General features: G+C 41.3%; 1 protein-coding gene across 2 annotated transcripts in view; it reads left to right on the top strand.

Moving 5' to 3' along the window:
- Positions 1-12,282, top strand: part of baiap2l1b (BAR/IMD domain containing adaptor protein 2 like 1b) — a 37,968-nt gene that overhangs the window by 15,684 nt on the left and 10,002 nt on the right. For both annotated transcript variants that reach the window (XM_030089467.1, XM_030089469.1), the window contains 6 exons: positions 3,146-3,207; positions 4,812-4,883; positions 5,693-5,827; positions 11,121-11,273; positions 11,557-11,712; positions 12,149-12,260. In XM_030089467.1, the coding sequence (XP_029945327.1) occupies positions 3,146-3,207; positions 4,812-4,883; positions 5,693-5,827; positions 11,121-11,273; positions 11,557-11,712; positions 12,149-12,260 (690 nt within the window). The remainder of the gene's footprint in view (positions 1-3,145; positions 3,208-4,811; positions 4,884-5,692; positions 5,828-11,120; positions 11,274-11,556; positions 11,713-12,148; positions 12,261-12,282) is intronic.

Genomic DNA, 12,282 nt, shown 5'->3' on the forward strand with positions numbered 1-12,282 from the left:
AAATCTCTCTTTTTTTCTTGTTCCCCAGTTTCACAATTATAGGCCAATACAACATTTTATCTATGAAAAACACAAAAAAAACAGTCATATCAGGCCCACGTGTCACTCTACACAGTGTGTTGATTCAATCCACAGTGCATTGCGTCTGCAGGAAAAAAACGTTTAGATGCACAACTTACTTTGTACATTTTCTACAGAAATTAACATTTCACCAAAGTCAAAACACATTTCCTCATTTCTGTGCAAAAGAAAGAACATATCCCGACTGGTTTTTTTTTTTTTTAAATAGGTTTGCATACACTCAGTTTCACTTTTTTTTCCCTCATGGTGGAACACGATGCAATTTACACACATTTTCAGCCACTCACCGGAATATTCTTCAACTCTCTGCTTAAGGCGTCACCCGGACTCAACAAAGATGCTTCCTTGTCACAAAAAACTGAAATAGTTCCAACAAAAAACACATTTATCTGAGTCACGTCTCCTCCGACTCCCCCAGAACCGAAAGTAAGACGGAAGCTGCACGAGGTGCATTCAAGGTGCATAGGACAAAACTACTTGTTGCACTGCGGTGCATTCACTGCACCTGGGATAGAAACAATATATATAAAAAAACCTCATTAATACTGAAAATCTAACTTGAGCAATGAAATAAACCTGGGTTACAAGTGCATGGGTCATAGTCATACATCACGCTGCTGGCAGGTTGGTGAATGGCTGGAGAGGATGTGCAGTGTGTATTTTTCACACATCAGCTGAGCTCAGATCTTATTTTTTCATTGTATCCACTATTATTAAAGTGATAATAATGACTCCTGTGGATCTTTTAAAAGCACACACTGCCTTACTGTATCAGTTGACATTTCAAATTATGTATTTAAAGCATCAACGAACTTCAACAAGTAAGGAAATGCTTGATGAGTCAAGTGGTGTTTATTTAACCAACTGTAATGGCTCAGGCTGTCAGTTTTGTAACACGCTTACTGGGTCTGTTTTTGCTTTGGGAAGGAAGTAGAGTGGAAAATGTGAGTTTACAAATGTCTCAAGGTTGTGTTATCGTTGCGTTATCGTTAATACTGGAGTGTAGAGTACAGCTGTGTGTTCTGGTTGCAGTTTCTATGGGAAATGAGGGCCGCTGTGAAAAATACAGAAAAGAAGACATAACATTTGGTTAATCAGGAAGGTTTGTGGTTGGTGCCTGGAGGCCAACAAAGGCCTGTCCTAATACTCCAACTTCCTCCCATAATCACTCTTCTTGGTTGTATTTCTGTCCGTCTGCCCTGATCTCTGTCCTGCTTCCTGTAACCACGGTTACCCACTGACTCACTGCTAATCGCTGGCCATTTTTGCATACAAGCATTTTTCTGTTGCAGCAAGAATTCTTTCACAGGATGCCTGTTTGGTGTCTTTCTGTGATTATTTACACAATGAACCATGTTCTGACAGTATTTTATTGAGACTGAGACAAATTGCTCATTTTCTGCTTCAGTATTGTTGATTCTCTGGTTGGTTCTTCTGGTTTTGCTTCCAGCTCTGAAGTGATCCTCCGTCTGCACAAACAAGTTGTCACAATCATTGGCCCGAACTCTCTGACACAAACACGCACACACACACACACACACACACACACATGGCTCAGAGTAGTTACTGTACTGGTGTAGTAGCAGGTTAGCACTCTTTCCAAAGAATAGCCCTGGATCAAGACCTTTCATATAGTTGCTTCTGTGTGGAGTTTGCATGTTCTCTTGGTGCTGCAGGTTCCTCCCACAGGTCTAAGATCTGCATCTGAGTTTTAAGGATGGACATTGAATTCCTGTTCATATTTTCTGTGTCTGCACTTTAGAGTTGAGATGTGCTGGCTTTTGTTTATTCTAAGTTAACAACTTTAGACATTTAAAATACCCTTAAAAAGTTCTCGAACATCCAACTGAAGTTAAAATCTAACTGCTGTAGTATGTTGCCAGAGTTATGTGTATATTTGATATTATTAGCTTGTGCTTGTCCAATAATATTGATGTTCAAACTTTTGGAGGTGGTGAACAACAGTTATACAAGTCTGCTGAAATTTTCAAAAAAAACAAAGATATGCCAAAAAAAAAAGGGTATGAGGAGAATTAACACTTATGATCTCTCACCCATTGTCCATTCATGAAATAGCCCCTAATTTTTTCATGTATTTATTTTTGCTGTTAGTGATTATCTGTGCTTACTGTAAAAACAATAAATCATACATAAAGTACATACAAACAGTGAAGACTGCAACATGTTTTTCCAACAAACATTCCTCTTGGGATAAAATTAATAACTTGTATCTATCAGTCATATCATTCATCCATTCATCTTCCACATAGCTAGATTCCAACAATTGATTGATTGATTGATCGACTCATTACATGTCTGAGACAGAGGAAGTACAGTAAGAAAGCAAATGGAACATTTATTACTGAAATGGATATGAACTTGTATTTTAAAACAGACTGTTTGATTATGAGCTTTATTACCTTCCTGTTAAGTCAAACAGAGAGAACAGGAAAAGGATGTGAATTATAATACTTATGTGTGTAAAATCCACAGTTATATACCCTATATTATTGCATGGTTGTGGCTTGTGGTCATTTTAATGATCACCTCTGCTCAGCGACTCTTGCAAAGCGGTCAGTACGGTATCTAAGTACTATTTTCCACATAATGATCGTACTCTATAATCCTAATTTGATTGCTTTTGTGAGCGACATGCGAAGACTGAAGGTTATAATTTCTGGTTTCCTGCTGTCTAAACCTGTGTTGATTACCCGCAGCTGTAGGTGGCCCAGCTTTTCTAGATCAGGCACATGATCATATTTTTCTTTTCATGCCAGAGATGGAAATCCTGTGACACATCTGTTGGGGACATCTGATCTTTTTTAGCCACAAATATTAATCGTTTCACTACAGAACATCCATTCATTTGGAGTTTTTATAGCATGCTGAGCCCATTGTTGTACATTCTTGTCAGTGTTTCATAATATTTCTCAGATAAGCTCATATTGCTCGTATAACCCAACAAGAATATATTGTAACTAGATTAAACCCCACCTGTCTGGTTTCTGACATTAGCCAGTGCATTTATCTTTCTCCTCCCCTCCCTCTTCTCTCCATCTGGCAGGTGTAGTCCTGATGGAAATCTCTGAGGTCCACAGGAAGGTTCAGCTTGAGCTGGAGGAAAACGTGAGTGCCGCATGTGATTTCGCTGTCCTTGCATGTGTTCTTCCTGCAAATTCCCCTTGTCATCTAATTGCCGCGTAACTGCACAGGCTCTTCCAAATGCACTTTGTCAGATGTGCTCACTCTCTAAACCTGTTACTCGCTGCACTTCAGAACAACCGCAAGCTAAGCCTCAATTCTCCAAGCAGCATTTAGTGGCAGACACAGTCAGCAAGTCAGTCTTCCTCATACTGCACACCGTCTGCAGTGTATTATGGAAAGAGAACATAAATGGGTTGGGTACAAAAGGAAAACAACAGGTTTGGATCAGAGGGGCACCAGAGAACAGGGACAGGTCTGAACATGCCCCAGGAACACACAAGTACGGCTGTTACTGTTTGGCTCATTCAGTATACAGTATTCAAGTAGGGCACAGTTTGTGATTAAAGCAAGAGGAAGGATGCTGGACAGTCATATATTACGGGAAATCCAGATTTCATTTCGGATTTATGGCTTGATGATATGAGACTAGCCTGCAAACATATGAGTTTAGAGTTAATCACCTGAGTTTCGCTCTCACTGCAGGAGAAGCAAGTGCTCTCTCTGACTTAGAGCAAGTCTTTTCTCATTTGTTAGTTTTATCATTATGCTTGGGAGCAAAATGTAACCCCATCCATGGAAAAAATTTTGCATGAGGCGGATATGTAGACCGGGGAGGTGGTACCAGTCGAACACTCAGTAAGTATTCAATGCACAAACAGAACTAATGAGGTTTTTTTTTGTGTCATTGAGCATTAAATTTGTGTCCATTCAGTATCTTAATGGGCGTTGAACTGTCCTTGAAGACACTGAAAATGACTAACAATTGGGACTTCTGAATAAGTGAAATCCAGTTAAAATTTAATAAAGACGCAAACATTCATGTTGTTTTACGATTTCGATATTATAAGACACTAACCACAGATCATTTTCATAAGACGTTATGCAAGTTTGGAGAAAATAAAGGGCCACATAGCTTGAAAATATTGTGATAAAGATGAACTTGGGGGCAGAAAAGTTGCGAGACACTCCCGTGAGACACTGATGCTCCCAGCGTCGGTGGGCGTGTTGACTTGTTAATGGACTCCAGTTTGTGAGTCACTGCATCAATTCAGGTCAGAGCCGCGATGGAAGAAGCCCCTCAGTGCGGTGGACGAAGGCGTGCGTTATGTACGCGACACCGTTTTTCGTCGTCGTCTTGCGCGCTCGGCAAATGGATCCCGGAAACCGTCGACCCGCCCCGTGTGGGCACAGCCGCCGCACGGCTGACGCCCGCACACAAATGAGAGAGAGCCGGAGAGAAAGGCAGCGGAGACCGCGGGCATTCCCACGCTTTGTTTCTGACTCATTCATAAGTGCGGCCTTGGACGTTGCTCTCACCCCCACACACACTCGCCAATACACTCTAAATGAACACTCTCCTTCTGCTTTTTTTTTTTTTTTTTTTTTTTTCTTTTGAGACTTGCTGCATTTTTCTCAGTTTGCTTCTGTGACAAACACCAGCCCTCCCATCAGGTTTATAATCACTTGTGTGTCTTTCCTCCTTGTCCATCCCTCTCATCCCTCCTCCTCCTCCTCCTCACCTGAAGTTTAAGAGGTTCCACAGGGAGATAATAGCCGAGCTGGAGCGAAAGACTGACATGGATGTCAAATACATGACTGTGAGTACTCCTCCAGCATCCGCCGCGTGTCTGCGAATTCTAATGTGGAAGCGACACTCCAGCCATCCTCCCCCGTGAGAGCGAGCACCGAGAAATTAAACTAGGTTTCTTCGTGTTTTTCCTCTCATCTGTGGTTTGTTCATTTGCGTATAGCGCACGTTAATTTGATATCTGCATGTAATCATGACGAGGCTTGAACGCAGAAGGAAAACAATGTCGAGAGACAAACAATCATGAAGAATTAAAGGATTCCATGCTAATTACTGAGCAACACGAGGGCTTTATTAACCCTGGAAACACATGATTTCGTCCCATGTTGCTGTTCAGGATGATAATTTTCAGCCATTAGGAATGCAGCCAAGATTCATTCATTTAGGTCCTGATTAGGTTTTTTTTTTCTTTCTTTCCGCAGCTCAATACCTTAATTTCACCTGAATATCAATGTATGGTGGATGCATCATACATTGACTTAAATCATAAAGAATAAATATCTTTAAATTATTTCTTATGGCAGATGGAAGCAGCTCATCATTAAGAAACATAATCAGTCGATGAAGTGATTATCACAACCAGTGTGTTAGAAATGAACCAGACCACATACTGCACATGGTTCGATAAAAGAAGAGTGTGTGTTTGTCTCATAATTACTACTGTGGTCTGCAGCGTCGTGACAAAATGTCAATTTCATAAATCAGTTTTTTTTTTTCAAGGCGCAATCTGCTCGCATCTTCTGCTACAGTTGATTTGTTTCTCACAGATATCGTGCAGTTGGTGTTTCGGCATTCACACTGTCCGTTTGCCCGATCCAGGCTACATATAAACGGTACCAGATGGAGCACAAGATGAAACAAGATTCTTTGGAGAGATCCCAGTCGGACCTGAAGAAGCTGAGGAGGAAGAGCCAAGGAAAGAACGCCAGCAAGTACGAGAACAAGGAGAGCGAGGTGAGCCGCGCGTAGAGCAACTCCGAGAGGTGCACGAACGTCCTCTTCTTCCTCGCCACGCGCTCACACAGCCGTCTTCATATGTGCGTGGATGCAATTGCGCAGACACTCGTTCATTCACAAACTGCGACACCTGAGACGTGGTGTCGGAGTCGGTGTAACAGTAGTTGGGGACAGTGTGTGAATTGTCTGGTCCGTGCAGTCATGCAGGGTATGATCCCCGTTTGCTGTTGGCTTCTTTTGTCTCCCTCATGAACGCACCTGCATTCAGTCCTGCCTTCGCCACCTGTGTCAATCTGCATGTTCTGCATGCCGCCACACAAGTAAACGGAAAACGGATCAGGCCTCGTCACAAATCACAGTTTGAGTCCCATGAAAGCCTTTAGCACTGAATACACACTGAGTCAAAAGAGACTTCATCCCTTCAGCAGAAGAATTTCATTTCAAACAGGTGATTCTAAACAATGTTTAAACATCCATAGGTGCAGGAAGAACGGTTTTACCAGTTTTGATGAAGCTTGCCATCCACGGTCTATTGACTGGAAAGATTTGCCGATTGTGTCACGTTTCCGGCGCACAGCTTTCCTCGGTGTTCACACAGCACCTGAAAGTATTTGTCACGTGATTCGACCACACCCAACGACTGACTCACAGAATGCAAACTGCAGATGAGTTTAAGCTCATAGAGCTTTGGATGTTATATAACCCGACTGCCACTGAGTCAGCCGGGCGGCTTGTGTTTGTGTGTGTGTGTGTTTGTGTGTATGTGGTTGTGCAGAGAAACTTTGAAACGACTTACTTAGTTTACCAGACAGTCATTGTAACACTTTCTTTGTTTTACAATATTTTATTGAGGACTATGGTGTAACATGAATGAAATGCACGACACATCCTAATTTTGGCGTCCACAATGTTAGATAACAACGAGCGCTATCAGTGCATGTGGGCATGAAGTCGAGGTTAATGAAACTAGAACGTCAGTGACTAACTGTTTGTCACGGACCGAGGTGTACTGTACGCCGTAAATAAAAAACAAACACAACCATTTTCATCTTCGCTACTTTGCCATCTTCATATTGAACAGATAAAACTAAACTTGTCGCTGCCAAGAACATTTGTAGGCAGAAATAGTAGCGTGAGCGAGCTCAGTTTACGATACATTTTCTCCTTGTCAGGAAAATTCAAGGTCCGTGTTTGCATCTATGTGTTGCTATTTTGATTATTTATCAAATCTTCTCTCAGACCAAGGCAGAAGATCTGTAAGTTTGGTTCTGCTTTAAGTTTTTTACTGTGGAAGGGACTTTTTCCGTTACTTGCTTGCTCATTTCTTGCATTCTTGTTTTATATTTCTACTTTTTACTTAAAAGCCAAGACAGACATGTATTAATAGGACTATATATATAAAAATGAGTTGTAATGAATTGAAAGTACATGTGGAAACTGACATGAGCCGATGCAGGCGGAGGATGATCTGCCCTTAAAATCTGACTGTTGACTCCGCTCACTCCTTCACACGAGTCAGAGTCTGACGCTGCCGGCATGTTCGTGGTCAGGAATTAGGATCTGTTGAACCAACAGACGCTCGGATTAGCCTGTGAGCAGAGAGACGGGGCGTCGGGAGCTTACAACCACAGATGATTCACCAGACACCAAAGACACTTCAAAGCCAGAGTTTGATCTGACGGAAGACAGAGGTGAGGTGGGTTTGGAGAGAAACTGACGGGAAGAAATGTGAAAAATAGAAGGGAAGGCTGCCCCAGCTGCCAACATCTGATTTCAATATGGTTTCTTGTGTAGTCGTGAAGTTTGTGTGTAGTTTTTTTATTTTTATTTTTAATTACTCAGTTGTTACCTATAGCTCTTGGTCTAAACACAGGTTGTCCATAGCAACAGGCTTTCCACAGTGTTGACAGATGTATAATGATTAGGTAAGTGTGTGTGTGTGTGTGTATGTGTGTGCGTGAATAGCATTTCACAGTTTTTTTTTTATATACCTAATCCACTTAGCAGAAATAATCGTGCCACCCACTTTAGTTATTATGGAATAACATTCACTAACTGGATCTTTCTCTTTCTCTGTTTCTCTCCGTTCTGTTTAATTCAGATCGTCTTCATTTGTTCAGAGCCAGTTCTATATGCACAACGAAGACATAGAACAGGAGGCCACAGTAAAACTGACAATTCTCTAAAATAGTCAACTAAAATCATGGTAAAGGCATATTTTAAATTGTTTTCTCACAAAAAAATCAGCAGTTTCCAACCACCCTGTGACTATAATAAGAATTTGTACATTTCTTTACGTTTTCCTCAGAACTAACAATGGAACCGAAGAAAATAGACCAATACAGGAGATAGTAGTTTACTCAATTGTTTGGATAGTTTAGACGTATTTCTTATACTTGCATAATACACCTGATTGCTACTTGTATTGAAAAAACACAGTTTGAAGATGGGCACAATACACACAAAAATCTACTGTGATCAAGAGAATCTATATTGAGCTTATACTAAATTCATCATTTTTATTGTTAACATTGTGAAATATTAAACATTTGCTCAACATTTCAAAATAATATACTGTAGCACATTTGTAGCCAGTGATGTGATGATCTTTAAAGGGAATTAAAACTAAAACTGAAACTTTTTTTTTTCAAAAGAAATGATGAAAAAAAATTGTTTGTTTGGTTTATTTCTCGATATATAGGGCAAGGTTTATTTATTATTTATTTTTCTGTAGATATATATGCCAATAACAGTGGGTACTTTCAGAGATTCCACTTTTACAATAGATTTGTGGTCTTTATGTGTGATAATGATGAATACTGACAATCTGAAATGGAATATTGCAATTTTTTTTTAAACTTTTAAGAGTCACATGCTTTCTGGAAGTCGACAAAGTTGGAGTAACATCAAAGTCGGCTCACGCTGTGTTTGATCAACACCTTTAAATCAGATTTGACTTCGCCGTTCCACTTTAGACCTGCAGGCTGGGTATTATTTGTGAGCTTGTACCGCTGCATTAAAATGTGCACCGACTGAAGCCTTTTGATAAAAATATTTATATACAAAGACATAAAAACAGAGAGGAAAAGGAAAAGGGTGGCGCGGTGCTATGAGAGCAGAGCTATTTCTATTTGTTAGTTGTGTGGGTGTGCAAGCTTGCTTCAGGAATTTGCATCTGCCTGTTTGTTGATGTGTTGCCACAAAGGTAAGCCTGTCGTGGCCGTGCGAGATGCTGAGGGAGATATCGACACAAATGGCGTTAAACAGAGAGGCAGGCTGTCGTGTGGTCTGACAGACAGGCGGCGCCAATTTTTCTTAATTCCTGCACAACAATGTCCCTCCACAGCTTGTGTCACCTGTTGAATTGTTCTGAATCCTCTTGATTAATGAATCCCCCAAACGTTTCCTGATGGATCCTTGCTGGACTGTTATTCCGTGACTGGAAAAGGCGTGTCCCATCGCGCCGAAGCCGTTACAGGCGTGTCAGTTCCAGTCAGCTGAAAGACGATGACAGAATATGAGTCTGACAAATAGTTTGAGCGGTGATGACACCGCAAGCAATTACTTGTAACGAGAAGACGTCTCATTCAGATCTGTTTCTTTTTAATTGTGCAATACATAATTCCTTTATTTAAGAAGTTATGACGCAGAAGTCGGATCCGTTCAGTTGATACATGTTGAAAACATGAGCTAAGATTATCCTTCAGGGACCAACCTGTCATGCAAACGTGGATTATAAACGGTTTTCCTTTCAGATTGTGGGTGTGTTCAGAGAAACCAAAAGTGAAAATATTTTTTTCTCTGTTGTCCACAGCTATCAACTGAAAGTTACCTGGGAAACTGTGTTGACAGCTATAATTATGCGGCAGCGTACAGCCACACAGTAACCGGCAGTGACCACGACAAGGCTGCAAGAGTCAATAGTTTGTACTGCTTCAGTCAGCAGCAACAACGGATAATCCATAAATCTCTGTGTAAATTTAATAAAACTACATAATACATGTATTTACAGCTTAGTCCATTTTAGCCTTGGTTAATCCGTTTAATGGGACTATTGTATTTATCCTGCTGTGTTCATGCGCGGGAGTCTGATCAGTTTATTGTTGCCTCTGTGAAAATAGATGGCGATATTCAGTTTGTCAATATTATGCCACTTCCAGTTGACCGACAACGTCACAGACCGCAACAGTAGTTAAAGCAAGCCTGTTACAAAACCAGGTTCACACAATCAGCCTGTTTCTTCTGTTTGTGCTCTTGTTTACCTTCTTCCATGCCGTTTCATATCCGGGTCTGGATTTGGCACAGAGCTCTGTGTCGAACGCCTCGTCCCGTTTCAGCCCGACTGGTCTGTAGTAGATTTGCTTCAAACTGCATTATCTCCATTATGAAAACTTCCTTTTCAGTCATATTTGAATCTATACATAAAGCCTTATTGTCATTAGGCTGATGCTATAATTTGTTGGATTTTTGACCAAGCAGTTCACCACTTTTCACCTCCTCTCAGTGACATCTGGGGGATTTATAAGTTCTCAGAAATGCCCAGTTTCAGCCCAGCTTGTTTTCAGAGCATCATTTCTTTTAAGCAAATGGCACTTTGGAGAGAAGGGAGCAGATGTCTGAGCAGAACTGCTTCTAATTTGCCCTTAAAATGTTTGTGAAATTAGTGTTTCTACAAGGCCTTTTTTTTTTTTTATAGACTTTTGTCCAGTAACACAAAAAGATTCGGATTCGTGCGCATTTGGGCACAACTGAAATCGTTCCTGTACACGTTTGACCTTTAATAATCCCAGGCTGTCGGAGCAGATAAGACATCCTCCAGTGCATCTGCTGTGCCCTGTCCTCCTTTCACCTCGTCCTTTCACTGAGCGTCACCGGGCCGTGAATACAGTTAACTGTAGACTAATAACAACACCTGTCCTCCTGCACCGCCGAGATTAGGATGCCAAAAAAGATTCCCGCTCCTTTCATACCAAGTTTCCCTTGTTTGGTGTGTGTGTAGATCAGCAGTGAAAGCCGCTGGGAGCCGTGTGCACAGGAAGATAGGACAGCATGATATTCTGTTTGTGATGGTTGTTTGCGAAGTGGCTAAGTTAAACCTTTTCACTGTAATCAATTCAGATTTACTTGCAGAATGACACCTGTAGATTCCACCCAATAACCGACTGGCATGCTTCCAAAACCTGAAAACAGTTTTTCCTTCCAGTTGGAACACCTGAACCAACAAGGAAAGATTCCCACCACATAAACCCTTACCTGATAATCACTACTGTGCGTGCACGTGTGTTAACAGTGCCTGGAAACACTGACGAGCCGACAGATGGACATGCAGCTGTTCATTGCGGACGGGTGTAAAGAGGCTCTTCTCGAGGAGAAACGACGGTTCTGCTTCCTTGTGGACAAACACTGCATGTTCTCCTACCAGTTCGCCTCCTTCCACGAAAAGGTACTCCTCACTTCTGATCTTCCCAAGTTAGATTTAAGTGCTTTTTTGAGAATAATATCAGAAAAATCAAGAAAGACATAGACTACAGATATTATTTAGTTAAAAAAAATCCTACATTGGTCAAAGCAAATTATTCCATAACTCCACAGACCCCTCAATAAGAGGTATCATGTTACCATAGTGACGGGAATGTGTGCTCTGTTTCTACTGATTACTCATGTTGTCTTTTAATATGTTTTTCTTTCCTTTTTTTTCCCCCCTTATCTCCATGGCTGCCGGACAGGCCAGAGACATACTGACGGAAAAGCTGAGCAGCTGGCAGGACCAGTGCAACGACGCCACCAACATGCCCCAGAGTGTTTTGTCCATGATCGAGGGACTGCGCGTGCCAGTTTCCATCACTCCGCTGCCCTCTCCCTCGCCGTCGCGACACAGCGTGGTATGATGGACATGGGGAAAGGGAAACTGGTCCCGCATATGTTATGTTATTGTTCATCTGCTACTTTTTTTTTTTTTTTTTTTTTTTTGCTTCTGTTTCACTACAGTGGCAGAAAACAATATCTCATCAGTACATGATGGGAAACCAGTAATTACACAAGTGCCTCATGTGTTATAAGCTAAAATTACCCTTTTTTGAATAACACCAACATTGATAATGTCTGTTGCACGAAGCTTGGATTAATTTTTCACTATGTTGGACACTAAATTCACTAATAATTCCATATAGTATAGAAAAGGAGTATTTTTTTCTTATTCTTTTTGCTGCTTGCCTTGAGTAACATGATATGACACTGCTGCATTTTATTGGTCATACTTGCTCCACTCCCACGCAGTTGCTCCATTGCTAAAGTCACTGTTCGCTTTTCCTGTGGCAGAACATCTCGGCTCCCCCGGCTCCTCCTCTCAAGGCTCAAACCAGCCCCCTGGCTAACATGTTCACCCAGGAGAACAACAGCACCAGCACAGCCACTTCCAACAACAGCAAAGGTATGAAGGCACATAATAGAGC

Source organism: Salarias fasciatus, chromosome 4, assembly GCF_902148845.1.
Source record: "Salarias fasciatus chromosome 4, fSalaFa1.1, whole genome shotgun sequence".
Lineage (NCBI taxonomy): Eukaryota > Metazoa > Chordata > Actinopteri > Blenniiformes > Blenniidae > Salarias > Salarias fasciatus.